Source organism: Dermochelys coriacea, chromosome 6 (assembly GCF_009764565.3).
Source record: "Dermochelys coriacea isolate rDerCor1 chromosome 6, rDerCor1.pri.v4, whole genome shotgun sequence".
Taxonomy (NCBI): Eukaryota; Metazoa; Chordata; order Testudines; family Dermochelyidae; genus Dermochelys; species Dermochelys coriacea.
The window spans coordinates 114,076,857-114,103,959 of NC_050073.1; the positions used below are offsets into that span (position 1 = coordinate 114,076,857).

The 27,103-nt window shown below is 40.5% G+C and overlaps 1 protein-coding gene across 1 annotated transcript in view; it reads right to left on the reverse strand.

Annotated features, from left to right (window-relative positions):
* The window catches only part of SYNE2 (spectrin repeat containing nuclear envelope protein 2), a 267,053-nt gene that overhangs the window by 74,143 nt on the left and 165,807 nt on the right, over positions 1-27,103 (reverse strand). Inside the window, 18 exon segments of the mRNA XM_043517646.1 lie at positions 1,006-1,161; positions 2,496-2,672; positions 3,515-3,664; positions 4,375-4,557; positions 5,270-5,402; positions 6,222-6,418; positions 7,987-8,118; positions 8,675-8,848; positions 10,924-11,124; positions 11,318-11,437; positions 12,548-12,649; positions 17,296-17,505; positions 17,763-17,915; positions 18,441-18,572; positions 19,715-19,850; positions 21,994-22,106; positions 23,743-23,862; positions 25,063-25,245. Of these exon segments, the coding sequence (XP_043373581.1) occupies positions 1,006-1,161; positions 2,496-2,672; positions 3,515-3,664; positions 4,375-4,557; positions 5,270-5,402; positions 6,222-6,418; positions 7,987-8,118; positions 8,675-8,848; positions 10,924-11,124; positions 11,318-11,437; positions 12,548-12,649; positions 17,296-17,505; positions 17,763-17,915; positions 18,441-18,572; positions 19,715-19,850; positions 21,994-22,106; positions 23,743-23,862; positions 25,063-25,245 (2,772 nt within the window).

The window sequence follows — 27,103 nt, forward strand, 5'->3', positions numbered from 1 at the left end:
AAGTGTTTTACCCACCCGAAGCGTAGAATCTTATCTTGCTATGATCAGATTGGTCAATTAGAGATACCAAAAGTATCTTATTAACTAGCTGGCAGATTCTCACCCCAATACACTTCAGAGAAAATGCAGATAGATGAGTAACTCTGCATTAATACAGCACTTCAGGGAATAATAGCAGCATAATACGAGAGAGATACAAGTAACCATGGTAATAAAATAACGAACATTTAATGGGAGGAAACAGAGGGGTAATATTGAACTGAATGGATACTGAATATTTCAAGAGTAATTGGGGACCAGCTGGAAGATGACTGCTACCTGTCCTGATTTTGATGGAGCTATCCCACTGCAAAATCCCTAAAATATCCTTAGGGCTGGAGCATCATGACTTCCAGGTCATGATGTAGTGAGGCTAGTCTCACAGCATCAATAATAGAATGACGTCTTCACGTATCAACAGGTCAAAGATAGCAAACAGGACTAAGTGGGAAAGATAAAATGAACCATTTGAGAAATAGAAATATTATGCTAATGCAGAATTATACCAAGTTACCACAGTGTTACTATTCTTCCTAACCAAAGTATCTCCAAAGAACATCTCACACTTATCAAATAGATGACTCAATGCACTGAACTGAACGAAAATTAAATATTTTCCATTAGAAGAAATCCAAAATAAGGTAGTGAAAACACTAAGAATTGTTGTAATGTTGCAGGAAATTCCAAGGATAAAAGAGCTCAAAAAACAACTGTGGAATTTCACATCTGTGTTGTGCCAGATCTTCAGGCACTGTAATTCGGTGCATGTTAATTTACAACAGCTGAGGATCTGGCCTCTGATCTCTTTCTTAAACTTTGCATTTCATATTTTCATTAAAGTGATACTCTGTGCTATGCTTTTAGGAATATGGTAGGTTCCTCCAATTTAAAATAAAAATGATGTGACTTTTGTAGCAAAGACCCAGCAAAGTCTTAAGAGCTTGCAACATAAAGAACACTTTTTACCTTACAGTCTTCCAATGTGTTCTGTACTGAGATTAGACTCGCTGGCTTTTCCAAATATTTCAGCCTCTTGCCTTGTGCTTCCAGCCAGCTGCTCAGAGTTTGTGCTTTGTTTTCATTTTCAGTGACGATTTCCAAAATATGTTCCAATTCTTGTATCTGAAAATTACAGGATTAAAATATTTCATTTTAATTAAATTATGTCAGATTGAAAATGTTTCGCCAATTTAAACTCTCTGTTTTGGTTGGAGTCCTTTGTAGGACTCAAGCAGGACAGGAATGTGTCCAACTGCCTAGTCACAGTAAATAACTCTTTCCCCATTTGGTTCTGTATCTCGCATCATAATTTCTCCATACTTGGGTATGCCGACATATTCTCTAACAGTCTAACCGAACAGTATCATCTAGCTCTTCTGTAGAGTTTTTCATCAGTAGATCTAAAAGCGCTGTACAAAGGAGGTCAGTATCATTATCCCCATTTTACTGAGGGGGAAACTGAGTCACAGAGAGGGGAAGTGATGTGCCCCAGGTCACCCAGCAGGTCTGGTGGTAAAGCTGGGAACACAACCCAGGTCCAGTGTTCTATTTGCTAGGCCACACTGCCTCGCAACTGTGCGCCTGTTCCACATATTATTTCTAGTTTCACCAGGGTGAAATAACTCTGACGCGTTTATTTATATGTATTTTCTATAATGTATAGTAAATATATAATAAAATAAATAATAGTGATATGCACCTTGAGAGTGGTTTTCATCCATTGATCTTAAAGTGCTTCTATAAGGAGAGCATATTCCATCACACTCATTTTCCAGAGGGGGCAGAGAAGTTAAGTGACCTGCTCCCGATCACACAGCTGGGAACAGAACCCAGGGCTCCTGGTTCCCAGGTCTGGGCCTCATTCACTAGACCACAGTTCTTCATAAGAAATGAGTGTGGCTGGTGATATGTCAATCAGCCATTTTAGCAGTCCCAACATCATTATGTTAAATGGAAATAGGTAGGGCAGGGGGAGGATATTTTAGCATCCTCCCTGTTTTCAACCATGTTCCATAATGAGGAGAAGGAACAATAACATGGCTTCTTTTTAAACAGTATCATTGTCCCTGTGACTTCTGAGCAGGTCTTGGCCATCTACCTGCCAGCGCAGGACTGTTTCTTACCATATACTGCCTACTATTTTCAATTTAAATGTCTCAAACCATGGGGTCCATATGGCTTTCCTTCAGCTCAACAGATCACCATTATGATTCCCCCGCCCCAATATTCATCTAAATTCTTCCTTTCTGAATTTACTAATTATACCTCTTCTTACAGAGGTATGATAAGACCCACCTACTGTACCTTCCAGGAGTGGTACGTAACTTAGCACCTGTGAAAGTATTTTGAGATCCTTGGGGGAAAGGTAGCATAGAAGCACAAAGGATTATAATACATGTAATCAACACTGAAAGGAAAAAAAAAAAAAGATATAAAACCATGAAATAAGAGCAAACCTTTCTGTTCAGGGACCCTTGCAGCCTGTGCCACTGCAGATTCATCTCACCAAGATGCTCTGCAAATTCTGTCCTTTCATAGCGCTTGCTTTCTACATCGCAAGTGCTGATCTGCAACAGCGACTGGTTAACAAAATCAACCTTCCACTGTTTAAAGTTCATCTCCATCATGTATTCCTGAAAAACAGTTACGATGGCAATATTAATTTCATAAACTCCATTAACTGCTGATTTATAGTGTAATTCTGTGGCATTCAGAGAAAACTTATTATTCTGATCCATAGTACAGTGCATTTCCTGAGAGATCCATCCTCCATTGTCTAAATCAAAGGTGGCCTTAGTCCACTGCTAACAGACACACGACATAGGCTAAGATAGGTCCCCGCTTTGTCTTTACTCACACAGATGTGTCTTTTCAGAGAAGACGATTCTGCCCAATAGTAAATACTAACTACAGCTAGGAAATGCCATTTATTTTCTTTGAAAGGAGGAAGATTTGGGCAAAAGAAAGCAGATTCTCTCTCTCTTAAATTGCAGTTGTTTATAATGAAGACGCAGTCCTTTCACCAAACAGTACCATCCTGACTGAGGCCACTGGATGATATGGTAATACAGATACCAATATTTTGGAGCCTATGAGATGCATGTCTCCCTCAGGAAGGAAGCTAGGAATATCCTTAAGTTTATCCGGTTGGAAAATTCTGAAGAGCTATCTACAAGACAAGTCAGTGGTCAATTCTGTCATACCGGGGTCCTAGGATATGAATGCTAGAAACATACTTTTAACTGTTAACCAGAACCAAGAAGCTGACCACAAAAATTCAAAGGGCTAAGAAGCACAGGATTAATCTTCAAGAGTACACTAATGTTCCGAGCTGAGCTACCAAGTACTTAGCTGCCCTAAGGAACCTAGAAATAAATGGATATTCTATTCAATTCTATTCTGGCTCTTGTACTGCATCCATTACTGTAATAGCTGAGCACCTGTAAATGACTCGTTCTTCTGCTTGCATATTTACCTTATATTTCTGAAGAAGGTTTTTGACTTGGGACGTGTTACTTTGCAAATTTACAGTAGCCTCATCATCTTCTCTTTGTTGTTCCACATGGGTCAGCCATGTCATTATTTCTGCGATGGCCTCATGAGATGAAAGCTTTTCCATCTGAAGCTGGAAATCAAGTATATAATGATTCTTCTGTACTTAACTGGCTAGCAATATTAAATCAGACCATCAAGGAGGAAGACATCTTTATCCCCAAAAGGCCTCACATAATGTAATTATCTAAATATGAACTTGAAAGTAAACCCTGATACTCAAATTTAGGATATGATTCAAACTTAAAATAAGAAATTTGGACATCTCAGAAGTCTGGGATAAGATTATTATTGCCTGTTGAAACTAACCTTTATATAAAATATAACATTGATGGGCACAGGCAGAGTTAGGTAGAAATACAGTAATAATTAAACCTCAATACAATACTGAGGCTGTTCCAAAAGTAAAAGAAAAGGAGTACTTGTGGCACCTTAGAGACTAACAAATTTATTAGAGCATAAGCTTTCGTGAGCTACAGCTCACTTCATCGGATGCATGCATCCGATGAAGTGAGCTGTAGCTCACGAAAGCTTATGCTCTAATAAATTTGTTAGTCTCTAAGGTGCCACAAGTACTCCTTTTCTTTTTGCGAATACAGACTAACACGGCTGCTACTCTGAAACCTGTTCCAAAAGTGAGTCAGATGGGTAATTGAGCCCTAAAGAAAAAAGTGCTTCCCCTGCATAATGTAGTGCTTGACTGAATTCCATCAGTAACATTTTAAAATAATTCTGCACGTAGCTTGGCTCAAACAAAGAAATGACATGAGATTCCCTCCTTACCTGGTGAAGTTTTTCTTGGATGGTTGGGAACTGAGTGATCAGTTCTGCCCATTTTTGCTCAAACTGTGCCAAGGATGATCTAAGCACTGCAGCATCCATTTGTTTCACATGAAGAAGCTGGTTGCCAGTGCTTATGACAGATGACTTCAAGGATGATTTTTCATCTACTTCCTTAGAAAATGCCTGAAATATACAGAGATTTAAAAATATAGATATATTTTTTAAACACACAGACAGGGTCTCAATCACAGGAGGGACTGACTGGACGGGTTGCAATTCTGGTTGAACTGAAACCTGGTAAAACTCATCTCATTTGATGGAAACTTGAAACCTGCTGGGGCTCAGTAAACCCCAGAGGAACGTTGAGCCACACAGGTGTCAGCCAAGACCTTTCTTCTCTATCTTTCTGCAGGACCCTTTAACCCCAGTATGCTGCCACTTATAACCCCTTTCACCGAACAGGACCCCTATATTTGATGCTTTATTCTCAAGTTGGATCTCCAGTGTCTTGAAAGACCCTCTCCTTCCTTTCCTGACCATTTTTGGGGGGGTTGGGGGGGAATAATCTGCTGGTCCCCTCTCACCTATCAGGATCTTCAGGGTGGCCAGATCTCTTTGTCCCCTGTCTTTGAGGTGCTGGTTGGTTCATATCCACCCATCCACAGAAATATCTTCAGCAGAGTTAAAGCCTCCCAGTCTCTCTCACCCCCATTTAACAGCAGCAGCAGGACTGTGACATGCTGCCTCCCAGAGGAGCCCTGGAGGCAGTGCAGTGCTATCCCACTTCATACTCAGGGCTATGCCCTGCTGGCAGATTCTGGCCACATTGCAATGTCATGGGGGGGGGGGGGGATTATTATCTAGCATCTAAACACTGCAGAATTTTTTGACTTACAAACAAGCTGTCTATATTGTTTCTGACAGTATGTAGGTCTTGTGACACATTGAGAGACTGCTCCTTCCAAAAATTCATTCTCTGCTGAGCAGACTCCAACCATTTGATTAAAGTGTCTGAGTCTCTATTATAGCTATAGAAACAAAACAAAGCAGGTTAGCAGACTAGAAATGACTCAATCCCGTAGTAGAGTCTATAACACATTTCTTTTCTCCTCTCAGAATTGCCCTTCCGTCCACCTAAAGATGTATGCTGCTAGCACTTTATACAGGTTTATACAGGCCAGGATTCCCGCCCTCCACCTCAGACAGAATCACTGCAGTAGCACAGAACTGATATATGACAACTCTGTTCTGCTGAAAGCATACACCTGTTGATTGGAGAAATAAACAACATATTTATGGCCTGTGAAACAGCCTCAGAGCTTCTGAGTCTCGAAAGACTCTCTTCCTGTATTGACCACACAATTGCATATGGATCTCATATGGAGGCCGGGATCATCTGTGAAGAGGCAATGTCTTCACACTGGCCTAAACACCAGCCCCTGGTCTTTGACAGCACAGCTCCAGTGGGTACCCTCCATGTGCAGATCGGGGAGCGCAATCTGCACTTTAATTAACAATTTTGATGTGCAAGTCAGAATAGAATCCAACTCACTCTCCTCTAGAGATGTCGGCCTTGCAGTGCCAACAGGAGTAAAGGCGTTTTTGTCATAAAGTAAGTAGATATGACTGACTACACACAGGGAACAGATCTAGTCAGTAAGATGACATTCTTTTAAATAATCACTTTTTTGACCATAATCGGACTTTTGTTTTCCACAAACAGATGCACAAACTCTGTACTTTAATTACATTGATCTCATGATTCAGGAAATACGGGTATTGAAGAATATGTGACAAACCCCAAATAGCAGTGGCTAACCCTAATTCCCCCTTGACTAAAAACTTACCTGACCAAGAGTTTAAGTAATGTTTGAAGTCTGTGCAGCTCATGGCCAACTTTTTTGGTTAAGGACAACCACAGTTCTTCTAGTTTCCCAATTTGGTTTACTAATTCAGGACAGCTCACAACAGTCATCAATTTCTTCCCTTCCTTCACCATCTGGTAAAGTCTGGCATGTTTTTCATCAATGTTTCTTTTGGTTTGCTAGCAAAGTATAAGTATTTTGCACAACAACAACATATTTTAAAAGAGAAATATGGCTATTAAAACATGCATTTTATACTCACAATCGACATTTATTTTATTTTCTGTTATGAACAGCGATAAGCATAATGGAGACACAAGTTATTTTTCATATTACCTTGTGATGTATCTTGACATGTCATGAAATAGCATGACATGGCTCGACCGCATGAAACATAATTATTGTGGCCCATTTGAGGCATCTCATAATACAAATTCAAATGATAACCTATGCCACCTTTGTTCATCATAGTTAGTTAATGATTTTGATAAAGTCATTCCTTCTCAGTGCCGAATAATCTCATATCCATTTGTTTACTTTGCATTATGGACTTCTATAAAGGCACTACACCAATATGCAGTCCGAAAACACTCTTTTTTATACACAAAATACTTTTGGGTTGGTAAAAGGATTTATTTTCAATTAAATAGCCATGCACAGAATCAAGCAATAGTGAAAAAAAAAAAACAAAAACAGAATGCAGGCAAACAGGATTGAAGTTTATAAACTTGACTCACTATGGACACAAGGGTATGGGAGATCGAATACTAATACCACATGCTCCCCGAAGAGTGCAAAAGCCAAGTGCTGGCACAAAAAACAATTAACTTCCTCCACAGTTTTAAGTGGTATAATATGCAAATCTGTAACTATTCTGTTTTTGGTACATGCTGTGTTCAACCTAAAATCGTTCCTTCTCCTAACAGAAATGAGTCCAAGAAACAAACATGCCTCTTCAATAAAGATAGGTTAGTCTTCCACATTTTCAGCCTCAGCCCTCAGAAGACAACGGAAAGACTCCCCGGGAATGGAGATCAGCCCTAAGCATACATCACTCAGTCTAAGGAGCACCAGCAGACAAACATATTAACAGGATACATCATGTGTTTTAAACTCATTTATATTAACTGAAGAACTGTATTGTTCTAAGATAGGGTGTAGTTCTGCCTTCAGATACACAGCACTTCTCTGATATTTGGAACAAATTATTAAATGTCTATCTGCCTTTCTCCAGAAAACTAACTTTATTTTCCTTGGGAAAGAAGAGAATTCAAGGTGATTTAACTGTACTTCCCAGAATTTTGGAAGAGGTTGATAGAATTGATAGACTTTTCACTACAAAGAGCAGCTCAAATATTTGGAAACACTGGCCTGATTCTCACCTCACCTGGGTGAGAGTTGAATCAGGCTCATAATCATTGTGTATCACTGGAGTATGTGTTTGAATGCCAGCTTTTAGAGCAGCTGTAGGGACTCTCTTCGTAAATGAACTTATTGAAACTGGTGGCAACAAATTACCCCTCTCCCCGGTACTTTTAAAAGGTATAAAAAGTTTTATTTTCATATGGAAATTTAAGTTTGGGCACAGACTACAATTGCTACCGTGGCTAAAAGGGAGATGAGAAGGACCCTGTTTGGAGGACATTAAGCATGTGCTAAGCAGATACTTTTAAAACAGTATTTTTGCCATATATAGTGTACCTTGATCCTACCAAAAAAAAGTGATTAAATAGAAATAAATAAATACCTGGAGAAGTGTAATCCTCTCCATTAATCTTTCTTCTGTCTCGTCTACCAAATTCACAGAAGGCACTGCAGAAGCAAGTGCCTCTAATTCTTTGTTGAAAGGTACATAATCCTCATCAAATTCTGACCATTCCTAAAACACAAGGCATATGTTAATGTAGCGTACCTCTTGTTCTACGCTTGTACTAAACATTGAAAATACTGATGCTTTAACACTTACATATTATTCTTAGTTCAACCAACAAAACAGAACGTCAGAACAAGAGTATAGAGAGAACATATATTAAATAATAGCTTCTATGTGATCTGAAAACTGAGAATTTCAGTTAACACACAGGTGATTTCTCACTCAAAAATTGTTTATGATTTTTTTAAAAAGAAACTTAGGTTTTTAAAACTTTTTTTCACTTTAATGTACTATTGGTGTTTCTGTGCCACACGGGTTTTTATTCTCAGTCTGGGTGTTCAGAAAGTACCAAAGGCATGTTACAGGAATTCCCATTCATGCTGGAGGGAGGGACGGTGTGTAAATTCCAGATTTGAGGGGAAAGAGATGAATTGCTAAAACTGAGCGTGAACAGTCAGTCACTGCCCTCAAACAGACAAGGGTAGTAGACAGCTGCTGGGCAGAGTATCTCTAGCATAGAAAGGGTTCCATTTTCCATACCAGGTTTATTCTAATCCATTACCTTTAATAAACTCTCCAAGCATATGCCATATTGGGAAGCCTTTTGTTCCAGTGATCTGACATCTTCCACCAGCTCAGTCCAGAATTTCTCTTTTTTTTGTAATGTAGCAGGGGCCACCTTCTTGGAACACGATTGCACAACAAGCATATGAGCGATGAGCTTGTGAAAAAAGCCCTGAAAAACCAACACTGTTACATGTTTCAAGCCTATTTTTCTGTTTTATAGCAAGTTCTCCATCAGATTCTTTGTATTACTGTTGGATCATATTAAAGAAGTTCTATATTAAAATCACAAATGAGTTTGATTCCCCATAGTTTAAATTCCAGGGTATTACTAATTAAGAGGTCTCTTGGTTTTTGGTACTGTTTCTCTCCCTCTATGTGTGAAACTTGCAAGCTGATAATTGTGTTAGTACATTCTAAGACAGAGTCTGTTCTCAAAGCAATTCTTTGTAACAACAACTACTAACACAGAGAGAGACTCAAAGCAATATTCTGTAACAACAGAAACAGCACCCAGAGATTCCCCGCCCTTTTGTTGTATTCATCTTGCTTTGTTAACAATTGTGATTAAAATAGAGATAAAGGATGTATGTGGATGGATGCTTGGTGTGGATAATAACTGAATGATCAGGGAGGTGCCAGCCTAAGAATCCAGGGTCCATCGGCTGAAGAAGGCGTCAAGTGGAAATAACCAGAGGACCCCCGGAGGGCAGACTGGAATCCACCCAACAGCCTCAAGAATGGGAGAACCAAAGAACAAGATAACATCTGGCAGCACGGAGCAGTCAGGAATGTGCCATCTGCTGATTGATTCAGCAACAGCATGATGAAGCAATTCCCATAGACTGGCATAGGAAGAAATTCCTATAAAAATGGACTCTAGAAAATGAGAACTTTGGGGTCTTCTAGGAGCATCAGATGAGCATCTGAGAAGGCCCTGCTACCTCCTCATGTCCAGGCCACCTGGCCAGTGGCTTGGCATGAGCAACTCTAAGGCTGGTAACTATGATAACAACCTTGCAGAACCTATCTCTGTGTGTGTGTGTGTGTGTGTGTGTGAATAAATATGAAATTGAATGGAAAGTTATAGCTATAACTAACTGCTTACTATGATTCTTTCTGTATTCACAATAAATGTGGCATTTTGCCTTTTCCCCTTTAATAAGATCCTACTGGTTTTTATTTTATTGGTATAACATTACGTTAGGACATCTGTTGTGATTTTAATCATAAATAATAGTGACGCTTTGCATTCATTATATACTGTTTCATCCAAGGACTTCAAACACTTCTGTGAACCAGGTAAATAATATTCATTATTCTATAGTGATGTTAACTGAAGTAAGGAGTGGTTAAGGGATGGATTGGGGCAGGACCTTTTATGGGATTACAGAGCTGGGGAACTCAATTAGTTTGTCACAAGTGCAGTCCCTGCACCCAATGAAACAGCAAATGCTCCTTCTCCATGATCCCAGGAGCTCAGCACCCAAATTGGGCAGGGAGGCGCATAGAGGAAGGGGACAAAGCAGATCCAGAGCGGGCTGGTCACATTGACACACTGGGCTGCTCACAGGGAAAGCTCCATACCATCACCTGCTCATCCCAGTGGCTAAAAGCTATGGTCTAGCCCAGAGAGATTTGCCCAAAGTTACACAGAAAGTTGATAACTAGTAGTAGAACACAGGAGCCCCTATGCCCATATCCCTGCTCACTCCACTAGGCTGCACACTGTTCCTTAATTAACTTTACCACAGATTTAAAAAATACTGGATATAAAATAAAACATCTTCCTGACATTTTGATACATTCTGAGGTAGTTCGAACCAGGGATAAATGGATCAGCAAACCCAGACCCCTGATCCAAAGAGATCCCCAAAATTGTGCGATTCCATCCAGGAGCAACCCTACTTGTTTTGCCAGCTGGGGCAGAAAATGTTTTCAGTGCCGTCCCCTCTCCACTCATGTCCCATTCCCCTGAGGTGACCGAACAACAACAACAACAAACCAATCAGCAGAGTAGAAAAAAAGAAAAAGCCCAGCAGCATGAAAATGGCCTCTTTATTTATTGTTTTTGAAACCATCCCATCTATCTCAGAATATTTACTGCATTGACTTCAAGTACCTAAGACACTCTCTTATACTAGGAGAAGTAGCAATAACTACTCAGCAATGATATTTGAGAAAAGTCAGTCACAGAAAGTCATACTCTGCAATGATTTGAGCCATGCTGTATTGCATGTGCTGTACCTTGTGATTTTCCAGGTGAGACTGTAAAGTAGTTCTACTTTTGGCTAGCTGCTTTGAGTCCTGAGCAAGCTTCTCTCGTCCAATGTCTACCAATTCTGCCAACCCACGAATCAAGCCTTCGTATTGGCTCTCGCTGATGAAAGGAGAGTTTAGTTCCATATACTTGGCTCTCAGAACCCCCCAAGTGTCATTCAGAACATCCTAGGAATTAAACAAAATTCAATGAGCTTATTTCTTGCAAGGTATAAACCAACATAGAGACCTGCATGCACCATTTCTAAAGTATCATATCGTGCCAGGATGCCAGATGGCTCTAAACCTTTTACTGCTGAAGTGTCTTGTTTTGAAGAGTCAAATCTTGCAGGATAGAATGTTGATTGCTCTGTATTCTTACCTCTAATTTATAAACTTCATGGATCAAAGCAACAGGTAACTGAAATCTCTCCCCATGATCTCTCAGTTTAGCTATTTGGGTCTCAAAGTTGTGTAGCTCCAACGCATATGAATCAGTTTTCTGAATAGAAGATATAATAAGGAATTAAGTGTAGTTTTGCTCCTTTAGGTTTTACACTATTATTATCAGTATTATGATAGCAGTTAAAGATTGGGACTTAATTGTGCTAGGCACTGTACAAACACACAGTGAAAGAGTCCCTACCCCAAAAGCTTACAATCTAAATAGACAAGACTGACAGGGGAAACAGAAGGTAAGTGACTTGCCCCAGGTCATATAGTCAGCCAGTAGCAGAGCCAGGAAAATAATCCAGATCTCCCAGTTCAGTGTCCTATGTACTGGGCCACTGTATTTTTATTAAATCAGTAGTAGTCAAAATAAAAACACATCATCACCCTCTGAGGGTGCAGAATTTTGTTTTCCAGTGAACACAAGAGACCTGGTGTAGGGAGTTCTCTGAAATAAGAGAAGTTTTAGATTCGTATGATTTTCAGATTTAGCAGGATAGGTGTCAGGACAAATCTGAGGGGTAGGTGACTGCTGTATGTTCTGGAAAGGGCATGCAATCTGCCCTCAGTTTAACTATCTTGTCTGTCCTTCCTTAGGGTCTTTTAAGCCCTAGGAGAAGGTAGGTTAATCGATTCATGTACCATACTATGAATGCTATGGCAATTGTTGCATTTGTTAACAACTGTTTATTAGGTATTCCTTATGTGAATACTTATACTGCTGGGGAGATTTGAAATAAATACTAGTGTCCCCTCTCCCATAAGGAGAAGCTCAAGGGACTTTCTAATTAAGGCCGTTACATATAAAGGGCTGTATTTTGTGCTTGTGTGTATTTTGTGTATCTTGTCTTGATTCCTCTCTGCCCTAACTTGCCTGGTTGGGGTGACTTGTGCCCCAAGGGAGTCAAACAGCGAGTGAGCCCTGTGTTTCAATCCCTGCAATCAAGCCCTGCTGTCGCATGGGGACACAGTGTATGTGTGCATATGGGGAGTGGTTCATTCGGCCTTCTCCCCCAAATTTGCAGACCTGACAGCATTAGCCAGGCCTTAGAAAATATGAAATTATTTCTCACATTTTAAAAACAAAACCACAGACACAAACCAGGCAATATTGTCCACTGCTAGATAATTTTGCCTTAACTTAGTATTTTAAGTAAATTACCTGAAGCTGTTCAGCTACATTATGCCCACGTATTGCATTCAAGGTTTGTTGCAGAATAGATTTTTTCTCAATTAACTGATCATACAACAGCCTGACTTCATTCTGTGAAAAGATAATAATAGCAGGAGCTAACTCAGAAGTGTGCTCAATAACAAATGACAGTGATAAATCTCATACAGTGAAAAGACACTTGAATGGTGATTCATCACGGCACTTTGATCACTCTTTTTTTTACATGCTCTAGGCTCGATGCAGGAATCACTGGGTGAAATTCAACAGTCTGTATTAAATCATAGAAACGTAGGGCTGGAAAGGACATTGAGAAGTCATCTAGTCCAGCCCCTTGTGCTGAGACAGGATCAAGTAAACCTAGACCATCCCTGACAGGTGTTTGTCTAACCTGTTCTTAAAAACCTCCAAAGTATTCCAGTACTTATCTATCCTTATAGCTACATTTTTTCCCCTAATATCTAAACCTAAATCTCCCTTGTTGCAGATTAACCCTGTTACTTCTTGTCCTACCTTTAGTGGACATGGAGAACAATTGTTCACTATCCTCTTTATAACAGCCGTTAACATATCTGAACACTTATCAGGTCCCTCCTGTCTTCTTTTCTGAAGACTAAACATGCTCAGTTATTTTTAAGCTTTCCTCATAGGCCAGATTTTCTAAACATTTTATCATTTGTGTTGCTCTGGACTCTCTCCAGGTTGTTCACATCTTTCTTGAAATGTGGTACCCAGAACTGGACACAGTACTCCAGCTAAGGCCTCACCAATGCCAAGTAAAACAAGACAATTACCTCCCACATCTTACATACGACACTCCTGTTAATACGCCCCAGAATGATTTTTGCCTTTTTTTACAACTGCACCACTTTGTTGATGCATATTCAATTTGTGATCCACTATAACCCCCAGAGCCTTTTCTGCAGTATTACTGCTTGACCAGCTATTTCCCATTTTGTATTAAAGTTTTAGATTTTTCCTCTCTCAGTGAAGTACTTTGCACTTGTCTTTATTCAATTTATCTTGTTGATTTCAGACTAAATTCTCCAATTTCACAAGGTCCTTTTGAATTCTAACCCTGTCTTCCAAAGTGCTTGCAACCCTTCCCAGCTTGATGTCATCTGTACATTATATAAACATGCACTCCACTCCATTATCCAAGACATTAATGAAAATATTTAATCGTACCAGACCCAAGGCAGACCTTCATGGGACCCCACTAGATATAGCCTGCCAGTAAGACAGAGAATAATTGATAACTACTCTGAGTACAGTCTTGCAACCAGTTTTGCTCCCACCTTATAGTAATTTCATCTAGACCACAATTCCCTAGTTTGCTTATGAGAATGTCCTTTGGGACTGTGTCAGAAGCCTTACTAAAATCAAGATACATCATGTCTACTTCCCCCAATCCACAGCCCTGTCAGAGGAGGGAATCAGGTTTGGCATGATTTGTTCTTCACAAATCCATGGTGGGTATCACTTATGACCCTATTATCATCTAGATCCTTACAAATTGATTGTTTAATAATTTGTGCCACTATCTTTCCAGGTATCAAAGTTAGGCTGTTTGGTCTTTAATTCCCCAAGTCTTCTTAGTTCCCCTTTTTTAAAGATAGGTAGTGTTTGCCCTTCTCCAGTCCTCTGGGACCTCACCCATCCTCCATGAGTATGCCCTTAAAACCCTCTGTATGCCAACTGGCAAAGGGCACACCCAATAAACTGTTGTCAGAATATATAGCCAAGCAGTGTCCTGTAAGATATCATATAAAAACAGGTGACTTGCTGGTCATTAATACTATTGCATGATTTATGTCCACTTAGTGTGTAAAGAATTATGTATGTGTGCTGGAAATATGTTACTAAACTATGTTCAGACCACACAATTTGAGTAGAGAGGATAAACAAGCTTGTCATAGACAAAGGAATGTTTTTTCACTTGTTTGCCTGTATCTCCAATGTAAATTGAGCTAAATTGAGCAAAATTTAGTAAAGTGAGGCCAGATACAATGGAAGTACATTTACATCTAAGGTAAACAAAGTGATTAAGCCAATTAAAAAAGCAAATTGACCAGAGGATGAGGAAGACAGTATAGCATCTACACCCTAGCAGAGGCTGGGTTTACTTTGCAAAAATACATTTCAGCGGTTTACTGGACTATAAGAAGAGGAGAACAAAGGGAACAGCACCCTCTGACTGTGGAGGTTGGATCCTCTGGCCTGGAGTGCTGGAAATGCTGGTAACCTCATGTAAGTGAGAAAACTGACTAGGCAAAGACTGCAACTTCCTAAAATTAAGTTTCAGTCACTAGAAAGCATGTTTTGCTTTGTTTGTAACCATATCTGTCTGTTTTTATCTTTTTTGTTCTTTACTAATAAACTTCTTTTTAGTTTTACTATAAACCATCTCAGTGTCGTTATATTGAAGTATAGAGTAAGTCCTCAGATAACCTAACTGGCTGGTGCTTACACTGTCTCTTTGCAGGCAGAGAACTTAATTTCTGTGAGTGTTCAGTGAGAGGGACTGGACACTACAGAGAACTACTTGGGAACTGGGGTTCACTGATCATTACCTGCAAGGCAAGATTAAGACTGGCAGAGTCTTGAGGAGATTGCTGGTGAATTGGACAAACTAGTGTGGTAGGGAGCTGACACACAGTCTAATCTCCAGCAAAGCTCACTCTTGCTTAGGTAGAGGGGTAACACAGTGGCTTTCGATTCTGAGCTGCCCTAAGGAGAGTGTCATATTGAGTTCTTGAAGATAATAGCTAACAGTTCCGAGATTGCTTCAGCTAGTTTCTTAAGTACTCCTGGGTGAATTTTGTCAGGTCCTGCCAACTTGAATACATCTAACTAATCTAAATATTCTTTAACCTGTTCTTTCCCTATCCAGATTGTGTTCTTCCCCCTTTGTTGTTAATATTAACTGTGTTAAGCACCTGTTCACAATTAATCTTTTTAATGAAGACTGAAGCAAAATAGACATTAAACACCACATCTTTGTTGGTGTTATCCCCATTATAAGCTCTCCTTCCCCACTAAGTAGAACAACTATACTTTCCTTTATCTTTCTCTTGCTCCTAATGTACTTATAGAACCTCTTCTTATTGCTTTTTATGTCCCTTGGTATGTGTAACTCATTTTGTGCCGCAGTCTCTCTCATTGCATTCCCACATGCTTGCACTCTTCTTTTCTACTCCTCTTTAGCAATTTGTCCATGTTTCCACTTGTTGTAGGATTCCTTTTTGATTTACAGGTCATTAAAGAGCTCCTGATGAAGCCATATTGGCCTCTTACTGTTCTTCTTATGCAGGAGGCCAGATCAGAGGATCCTAATGGTTCCTCTTGGTCTTAAAATCTATGAAATACATAAGGAGGTGCAAAATCACCTGCTCTGAAGAAAATGAGCCCCGTACAGCAGCCCTGTTGAGATCAATGATAAGCTTGCCTGAGCCTGGACTTCAGGATTGGTTCCCCTTATATTTTGATACAAGATCAAATATTCCCCATAGCAAGGGAAATTTAGCACTGAAGTATCTACATTTATATTCAAACAGTGGCGGCCCAGGGGCTTTGTTTGAACATAGTAAGCCAAATGTTCTCAATGGTAGCAGATGACAGAACGAGGAGTAATGGTCTCAAGTTGCAATGGGGGAGGTTTAGATTGGATATTAGGAAAAACTTTTTCACTAAGAGGGTGGTGAAACACTGGAATGCGTTACCTAGGGAGGTGGTAGAATCTCCTTCCTTAGAGGTTTTTAAGGTCAGGCTTGACAAAGCCCTGGCTGGGATGATTTAACTGGGACTTGGTCCTGCTTTGAGCAGGGGGTTGGACTAGATGACCTTCTGGGGTCCCTTCCAACCCTGATATTCTATGATTCTATGATTCTAAATCCCGAGGCCCTTCCTTTGCTTTTGCTCACTTCAGTAGGAGTCTGCCTGAGTAAGGACAGATGTGGCCCATATATTTCGTAACAAAAATCAAAATACTTTTCCTAAGGAAACACAGCCTTTTGGGGTTAACATTCTATAGGATCTTGGATATTATCTAGAATAATTGCTTTTGTCTACTTGTCTTGGGTACTTTCAGAACATTTCACATCACTCTTTCCCCTCTTTCACAGAAGAATAAAGACTAATATTATGACACCCAGTATTGTTGCATATGCCAAGTATAACCAAAAAAACCCCAACAAAATACAGTGAGCATTACGAGCTAAATCTGTCCCCAGCGCATAGCCCATAGTGCCCTGGTGCCAGTGTAGACTGATCTGTGGAGAGACAGGGGAGAAAGAATCCTCCCCATAAGCAAATCTGCAGTGGCTACTGCTGCCTTCAGAACTGCAATAACTCCCACTGCTCCTGCACCCTCATCTGGCAGAAGCAAGCCTCCAGCCCCCTCCTATATGCACAGCCTACTGCATGTTAGTGTGCAACAAGTGTCTCTGCAGAGGAGTGACAACCCCCTGCATGGGGTCCCAGGTTGCTTCCCTCCTCGTTCTGCACACACGTCTACTGTGATCAGAGCCCAATGCAACTATCACTGTGAGGAGTAGGGGAGTTATGACAGGATTTACTCCTAGATGTATCTGAAATCAGCAATAAGCTAGAAAAAGCTTTTTCTAGGTTTTTTTTTTTTAACGTCCATTGTATACTGCTCATTTATAATCCAAAATGCATTAACACTGACACATCTAATAGATGCTGTGAAACAAGACATGCATTCAGCAGTACAGTACCTGATAATTACTATTGTGATCCAGCCCAGCTTTCATTGATTTGCTTCTAGAAGCAGCAGCAGTTTGAGTTAGTTCCAGCCGGGCTTGCAAGTTGTTAAAGCACTCGAAGAATACATCAGTGCTCCCATCAGCACAGGTAATAGACTTTAAAAGATCATCCTTTTTATCTCTGATATCTGTGTGAAGTTTTTGCAGCTCTAGAGACAGAGTCTAAAGGATTGAAAAGAAGAGAAGGCTAGTGAAAATGGTCCTTGTTAGAGAAGATTCAACTTTTAAAAACACCAGCAGGACTCAGGTTGCTACTTTTACTCAAATATAATGGGCCTGATCCGCCTTCTCCGTGTAAATCCACTGACTTCGTGGAGTTACTCCTGATTTACACCAGTGTAAGTGAGAGAGGAGACCTATCTATTTAGTTGTAACAGGAACCCATTGATGCCCATACATCTGTGTTTTGGTGCGCTTACCTCACACAGTCCCTGCTGCACAGCAGCCTCTTCACTGGAGAGCACGCAGGTGTTTAACATCTCTTCCATGTTGTTCAAACACTGACTGATCGCCAAAAGCAGCTCAAAGAGCTTTCTGTCCAAATTTAAGGAAGCTTCCCCGGCCCCATTTTCCTGGATGAAGACAAGTTATAGCATTTTTCAAAGCTTCCAACCAAGTCAGAGATGATACTGAGCAAGAACATTGACTAAAGAAATGTGTGTAAAACAGTGAAATATTATCCAACTCAGGCTATTAGTAATAAACAGAGATAGTAAAATACTGAATGGCTGATTTGGAAACAGTCCTCACCCCAACCTTCTATTTTGTACCCATGCAATACTGCAGACTCAACTGAAGTCAGTAACATGACCCATTATCTAATGTTGCAATTTTGATGTGCAAATGACATCACTTGTGCCAGCAAATGTTTGCATCAGGGCAATAGCTAATGTTGGGGTTGAAAAATGAGAAGCTGCTTCTCAAAATCCAGACCTCATTCCACAGTGCACTACGAACCTGACCAAAGCCTGCCTCTATAATACACTCAGTTTTGGGGAACATGGTTACTGACTAGCTGTGCTTCATAGTGCTAAAGCTATGTCTACCTTTCTAGAAGTCCTTGTCATTTTTAGAATAATAGAGCACGTGATTTGTACCTGTGTCTGCACAACATTTGCTTCTTGGCTTAGATCTCCAAGCTGCATGGTGTAGGTTTTCAGTTCCTCAACACTTGGGGTTCTAATGCTACATACAGCACCTCTCGGCAGAATATTCAGTTTTGTTGTAATCTAATGTTTGGAAAAGCAAATTACAGTTAGATTAATGATTCAGATTAAAAATGGAACCATACTGCTACATAATATTCTTTTTAAAACAAAAAATTAAAACAACACCATCTGGATCCTACGGGTCACATTTTCACTAACAGGAAGGAAGTTCATCTGCAAAAAGGTTTTCATACCTATTGCATCCACAAAAACCTATTTATGTGCACACAAAGGTGCCACTTCGGCCTCTGGCTGAAAACGTAGCACTATGAGTTTCAGTCTTTCAAAACTACAGGCTGCAGTTCTCAGTAAGGCAACCCCCCTGTTTACTTCTGTTTGAGTTCTCATTGAGTGACGACTGCATGTTCCAGTCCTTCACCACTCATGACCCTCCTTGAGTAACTGATATTGTCCCATGCAATGGAATCATTTCTGAGAACACAAAATATCAGCTTGTTTGTAGTTACTAATTTTTTTTAATACCAACAAACAAAACTGACAACAGTACAAGTTATTCATGTTCTCACACAGTAAAAACCTGCAAATTCATACTAATAATCTTCAATCCCTACAGCCCAAACTTTGTCTTTTACATACACCATGTACATCCTCATAGAGGACAATGGAGTCCCGCAATGGTGAATGTAAGGACAGAATTTGTCCCTGCGATCAATGTTTGCATCTGCAAGAACTGGGCTTTAATCTCTATCTAATCATTTAATTAAGGCTAGGAATTGCGCACCTAACTCCCTTAGGCTTCTTTGAAAATCCCAGATGAAATAAAAAAAGGCAGCATCAGGCCTAACCATTTAATACAAGAATTCATCTAGATGGCCTCTATGCTACTTATTACACTCACCACTGCAGTGACACCATCTAACAGAAACTTAAAGAAAAGCACCAATGACTACTCATAATGGCTTTCAAGGATGAGCGAGAGAACCAGTAATACTAAAAATGCCAGTAACAATACCACTGACTAGTATAAATCACGATTTCAATTGGACAGCTATGACACAGTTTTCAATTATTTAATGATGTTAAGAGAGACAATATGATGATACAGAAAGCAAAATGTATTCATTTATGCCTTTGCCGTATCTGAATAAGGAGCACATATTAGAGGTAATAATTATTTTGTATTGGAAGGAACATAAACGAACCTGAGGGTCAGCAAGCTGACACATAGGAGACTTCATCATAGAAAACAGCTCTTGTTGTAAATATTGCCACTTATCACCAGTCTGGTCCTTTAAAAATGGACCAGCAAACCCACTCCTTGGGATAGGTACATTACTGCTGTGTTCGGGGAACATGATCATAAGAACAAGGAAAGATTAGCATATCAGTAGATTGTTACAACTGTGTGTACAGAATTATCTCCCTTAACCTACGCTCCTTCCCCACATATACCCACAGTAAAATCAACAGAATGTGTGAATTTAGCCTCATCCTTAATCACATTTTTTTTGCCACTCCCTTTCCTCCCACTTTTGTTTTGCTTGTTATCCACTTAGGCTACAATCCTGTGAAGATTTACATACATGCTTAGCTTTATAAATTGTGAACACTCCCATTGCCTTCAATGACTTCTTGAATTCAGTGAGATGACTCCAGCATGTAAATTTAAGCTTCTACTCGTATCCTTGCAGGACAGGGGCCTTAAACTGTCAGCTCATTGGGGGTAGGGTCCGTACCTCCACTTGCATGTACAGTACTTAGCATACAGTTGGCACAACAGAAATAATAACTAACAAGAATAATCTTCCTTCAAGCTTTCCCTTTCATTCAGTAGTAGCTTATCACCAAATATTGTGTTAAAGAGGTGAAATAAAAGATAGTGGATTTTTTAAACAATACTATTATGATAGAGAAAAGCCTTCAGTGCATATTTATACTCCATGGCTGTCAGGTGATGTATTGTTTTTAATAACCATCAGCATAATATTCTAAGCAGCACCACAGACATTTAAAAGCATGGGAATGATGTAGCATACAGTGTTGGGGCAGAATGAAATGCAGCACAGCAGAAGGCTGAAGCTGTGTCTACACTTACAGTGGCAGGTACAGGACAGGCACTATATGTGTAGCTACATGCTGCAGTGAAAGGCTCCAGCAGTGGGGAGGGCTCTGACAGGAGCCTTTCCCCTCTGCCTGAGGCTTTTGCCTGCTGCCAGAGATTTTCACTGCAGCCGGGAAAGGCCCTGGCAGGGGAGGCAGCAGGACGCTACCTTGCTAAAAATTACAGGGTAGACATGAAGAAAAGGAGTACTTGTGGCCCTTAGAGACTAACAAATTTATTTGAGCATAAGCTTTTGTGAGCTACAGCTCACTTCATCATTGCATCCGATGAAGTGAGCTGTAGCTCACAAAAGCTTATGCTCAAATAAATTTGTTAGTCTCTAAGATGCCACAAGTACTCCTTTTCTTTTTGCGAATACAGACTAACACGGCTGCTACTCTGAAACCTGTCATTATGCAAGGGTAGACATGGAAGGCACTGTTTGGATGGGTAGAGAGCTGTGGAGTAGATACCCAGGGGGTCAGGCATGTAGGGCACTCTCTTCTACTCACTCAAGCCATGCCTCACTCTCTGTGCTTCTATTTATACCCATGCTAGCTGGGTGTGCAGTGTCTGTACTCTACACACTGCCTAAATGTAGATGTATCTTAAGGCAACAGGATACATAACTATAGGTGATAACTGCATACATTATAAAACTTTGGCACATATCTGGAATTAATTAATTATAAAGCACCAATAACATACCTGTAGGGCAAGTTTCTTCCAACTCAACTAAGTTAGAAGTTCACTTATGCCCTGTCGTATGAGGGATTATATCACTTCCCAAACTCCCTTTTTAAAAATCCTTACTATTCTAACTCAGGATGTTCTCATTATCCATATAAATGTCTAGTCCTTTTTTGAATACTTCTGAGCTCTTGGCCTCAGTGATAACCACAGGCTAATTGTACACTGTGTGTGAAAACTTCTTACCTTCTACTAGTTTTAAATTTGCTGCTTTTTACTATCACTGAATGTCCCCTTGTTTTTGTGAAATAAGGAGAATAGAGGTGCCTGATCTACCTCTGTATATAAGTTTTTGTGGTCATGCCTACCATAGCTTATGACACACAATAATTATTATTATTTATATTACCATAACATATAGGAGGCCTAGTCATGGATCCGGATCCTATCGTGGTAGGCACTGTACAAACACACTTGAGTTATGTAGCAATTTCAGGGGATACTACAGTGTGAATTGGATCTCCACTAAACTGTACCGCTTTTGGCAGATTTTTTCCTTCTGTAATTTTTTTTTTTTTTTTTGGCAACACACCCCTGTGTGAGAACCTCCTGTGCTACAGCAATCCTGCAGACCATATGGTGTTTGGAAGCCACATAATATGCTCAGTGACTAATTTTTCTATTTTGTACCTTGAATCTAACTTCTGAGTAGTGCTGTCATCAAAGTGTGGCTGCATTTTCTCTACATAAAATTTGATGAAGTCGACAAGATTATTTTGCTCAGTCCGTTTTAACGACAGTTTCTGGAAATAAGGAACAACATGAATGATAAAGTAAAGCGTGTAAACCATGTTCTTCTCAAAGGATGGTCTTGGTTGCTCTTTAACAAAAATAAATAAAAAAAATTACAGCTACCAAAACAAAAAGCAACTGATTATATACATGTGAACTACACATAACTTTACCAAATACATAACTTTTCTTAGATGATAGAACATTATGGAATTGTTTTATGTTGAGATCTAAAAGCTAATAATAAAACCATAGAAATGTAGGGCTGGAAGACATTTCAAAAGGTCTTCTAGTTCAGCCCCCCCATGCTAAAGTGGGATTAAGTATATGTAGGCCATCCCTCACAGGTGTTTGTCAAACCCTGTTCTTAAAAACCTTCAATAATGGGATTCCACAACCTCTCTAGTTGCCTTCATTGATGGCTATCACATCAGGGCAGGAGAACAGAGCATACTGTGAAATAAGGGACCAATCTTTCCATTCTTATTCTGGCAAAACTCCCATTGAATCCAATGAGACTTTTGCTTGAGTATGAACCACTAGGTTTAACCGTGTGTCTTTTAATTAGAAGAGGGAGTTGAATTAAAAATTCAGCAACTCCAGTCTCCAGTGATTCAGTCTGGATTGTTTACTTGAGTAATCTTCAAAGAGAGAAGGCACAAAAAGGGAAAAGCTGATTTTCAAACAGCAGAATCTACAGTGTTACTTACAGAACCGAGAACATGAGCTCATATTTTTAATCTGCTAACCGTAACCTTAAAAGCCACTATGGGCTAGATTGTGGGTAAAATTTTTAAAAACCTCAAATTATACTGGAGCCTCAAGTCCCATTTTCAAAAGTGACTTAGGTATTTAGCGCCAGATTTTCAAAGATATTTAAAGTGTTTAAGGTGCAGAAAGGTGCCTAGTGGTATTTTCAGAAGTTCCTGAACAGGTTCGTCACGTGTTTAGGTGCTTTAGAAAATCCCACTATATGCCTATATGCATCTTTAGACACCTAAATAATTTTGAAAATACGGCCCTTAGGAACCGAAGTCCCACTCACTTTCAATTAGAATTAGGCTCCTAAGTGCCCAAGACACTTTTGACAATTTTTTCCCATGCCTCTAGGCACAGCCATGATCAAGGTGTGCAGTGTAAGCTGCCCCGCTCCAGGAGTGCCCTTGGAAGGTACGCACCTCAGACACACCCCTCAAGGCTTTGTCCACACACAAAAGCTGCACTGGTTTAGTTAAATCAGTGTTGCTTTGCGTGATGACTCTTTTACATCAGTTTAGGCCTGTTAAGTAACACTCACTGTTCCCGCCCCCCAGCTCCAGGGAGTAGTAGTTTGCTGCTAGCATTTACCAGGAGCAAACTACAACACCTCCCTCTCACAAGCTCAGCTGCACTGGTCAGGGTGTTGGGGGTGGAGCCAAGGCTCTGCCCATTCCCTGCCCCCACTCCCCTACTCCTGGCAGTGCCTGCTTACTCCCATGTGCCCAGACCCTAGGCAGCGTAACCCTCACAGAAATACAGGGAAAGCTCTCCCTCCCTGAGAAAGTGTATAATCCAAGTCACGGTCTAGCCCTCAGAGTCAAGCATATCTGAACAAAGCAGATAATAAACAACTGATCTTTGTATTTATGGGATGAGCGGTAGGATTACCTGATGCTGCTGCAAACCATTACGGCTGCTGAACGGTGGCACATCAGTGGTAACGAGGTTGGATACTTTGGAGCTGCCACGCTGAAGAAGTTCTGAAGGGATCTTTTCACTGTTGTTGAGCTATAAAGCGAGACAGTGTTTTGTGAAAGCTCTCAGAAGTCAAAAGGTGGCAAAATATGTGTGTGTAGTTTAGGGAAGAGATGCTATCATGACAGGTTCTGAAAAATAACTGGGGATGAACCAGGGATGACCTCTCAGAAGGATGGGACAAGGCTACTAGTTTAGCCTTGCTGCAAAGATATTTGTGCTGTTTCACCAGGGGAGAGCTTGAATTTATTCTCATCTTCCAGTAAAGTCCTTTATTCCATTAGTTCACCTCCCCACACTGTTGGTAGCAGAATTATAGGGAAGTGTGGTTTTGGAAGTTTCATTGTCACCAACTCTTAACACTTTTGCCTGAATGAGCTATGGCGAGGTGCAATTTATGCATGTAAAACTAGCTTCCAACTTCCAAATGGTTCACATGGTTTGGAAGCTGTGTAGATTTTCTGCCTGGTGATACTTGTAGAGGAATGCTGGTATACAACAGGAGAGTTTAGCACCACCAGTCCCTTCCCTGGCTACCACTACTCATCTTTCAGACAGAGCTGTTACAGGGTAGGTGAGCCTGCAGCTGTCTTTGCCAATGCACCCACCCCTAGCAGACTTTCCTGAAGCCATCATAAAAAGAGGGGGTGGGGAACTAGCCCCACAGCTGTAACTGACTGCCAATAAATGAGTCAATCTAAGCAGAGATATTCAGAGAGATATTCAAATGAGTACTGAATAGGCATAGAGAACAACCTATTCTTTCATCGATGTTGGAGATCCTCCAGTGGAAGACTCAGGTGGGGCAGTGTGGGAAAGCTTGCATTGTCACTGCCCTTGCTATTCCTGTTCTCTGAAGAGAGGGCTACAGTCTTTGGAATTGTCCACTTGGAGCCTTTCACCACCAGGATCTTTATTATACATAACATTTTTTAAAAAATCTTAAAATATTTTTGTCATTCTCTCTCATTTGTGGCTCATAAAACTTTGACCTCAAATCACTGTGCTCTTTAAGCAAAACGAAATCGTTCAGAGAACCACTAAAACCATTACAAACAGCAAGCTGTGCATAATTATATAGCACTGTGAACTACAACGACAGTGACAGACACGCACATTCATTTGCATCCATCCCTTAATTTCACATCGTCTCTTATAACTAGTTCTCTGAAGCTCTCACCTATTACAGCACGTCTCACTCACAGGACTTCGCATAGTATTCAGGCTTTTTACCTGTTCTTCACTGTATTTGTCCTGAAGCATCACCTGGACTTTTTCCAAATTGCACTTCACATCCTTGAGCTTCAAGGAAAGGGCCTCTGCTTCTTTCTGAGGGCCTGTACTATCTCCTTGCTGCCTATCTCTGCAATCTTCCAATAAAGAAGCAACCTTTTGTTCAATCTCTGATAACATAACCTAGGAAATAGAGCAGTTAATTATTCATCTTTACCAGCACAACTGCCTAATACTCTAGTCACTGTTCACACTTCAGCTGTTTGCTTCCGGGGGCTGCTTAAGGTAAATGCTGCACCCCTGACCCCCTCCCATGCCCAAAACCCCCTGCTCCAGCTCTCTGAACCCCTCGGTCCTAGTCCAAAGCACCCTCCTGCACTCCAAACCCCTCATCCCCAGCCCCACACCAAAGCCTGCATTCCCAGCCAGAGACCTCCCCCTTCCCCCACAACCCAACCCCCTACCCAAGCCCTTATCCCCTCCCACCGTATCATCAAATATTTGTTCGCCACAAAGGTACTGACAGACTGTAATCAGGTCACTCCTTAACTGTCTCTTTGGCAAACTAAATAGATTGAGCTCCTTGAAGAAAAGGAGTACTTGTGGCACCTTAGAGACTAACAAATTTATTAGAGCATAAGCTTTCGTGAGCTACAGCTCATATCATCGGATTTAGCTCATGAAAGCTTATGCTCTAATAAATTTGTTAGTCTCTAAGGTGCCACAAGTACTCCTTTTCTTTTTGAGAATACAGACTAACACGGCTGCTACTCTGAAACCTGAGCTCCTTGAGTCTCTCTCTATCAGGCATGTTTTTTAATTCTTTAATCATTTTGTGGCTCTTCCCTGAACCTTCTCTAATTTTTCCATCCTCTTTTTTAATTGTAGACATCAGAGCTGGACACATTATTCCAGTAGCAGCCATACCAGTGTAAAAATAGAGATAATATAACCTCCCTATTCCTATGCAAGATTCCCGTTTATGCATCCAAGGACTGCCACTAGCCTTTCTGGCCACAGCATCTCAGTAGAAGTTCGTGTTCTGCTGATTATCCACCATGATCCATAAGGCTTGTAAGTGACTTGGCAGTCAGTGAGTGAGGAAAGGAAAATGCTCTGGCTATATTAATACAGTACAGCATTTTTTTCTTTCTTTTTTAAGCTTTTCATAGAATCATAGAATCATAGAATCATAGAATATCAGGGTTGGAAGGGACCCCAGAAGGTCATCTAGTCCAACCCCCTGCTCAAAGCAGGACCAAGTCCCAGTTAAATCATCCCAGCTAGGGCTTTGTCAAGCCTGACCTTAAAAACCTCTAAGGAAGGAGATTCTACCACCTCCCTAGGTAACGCATTCCAGTGTTTCACCACCCTCTTAGTGAAAAAGTTTTTCCTAATATCCAATCTAAACCTCCCCCATTGCAACTTGAGACCATTACTCCTCGTTCTGTCATCTGCTACCATTGAGAACAGTCTAGAGCCATCCTCTTTGAAACCCCCTTTCAGGTAGTTGAAAGCAGCTATCAAATCCCCCCTCATTCTTCTCTTCTGCAGACTAAACAATCCCAGCTCCCTCAGCCTCTCCTCATAAGTCATGTGCTCTAGACCCCTAATCATTTTCGTTGCCCTTCGTTGTACTCTTTCCAATTTATCCACATCCTTCCTGTAGTGTGGGGCCCAAAACTGGACACAGTACTCCAGATGAGGCCTCACCAGTGTCGAATAGAGGGGAACGATCACGTCCCTCGATCTGCTCGCTATGCCCCTACTTATACAACCCAAAATGCCATTGGCCTTCTTGGCAACAAGGGCACACTGCTGACTCATATCCAGCTTCTCGTCCACTGTCACCCCTTTTAATTATATATATATAATTATTTTAATTATATCCATTTGCAAAGTCAGAAATATTCTAGGAGTTCTATTCATGTTATGAGACTAATACTTAGAAAAATACAAAATCTGTGTATTAACTAATAGATAAAGAGGTATGTTTTAAAAAGGAAGCCATTTCAAAATGTAGTTTTTAAACCATCTACAG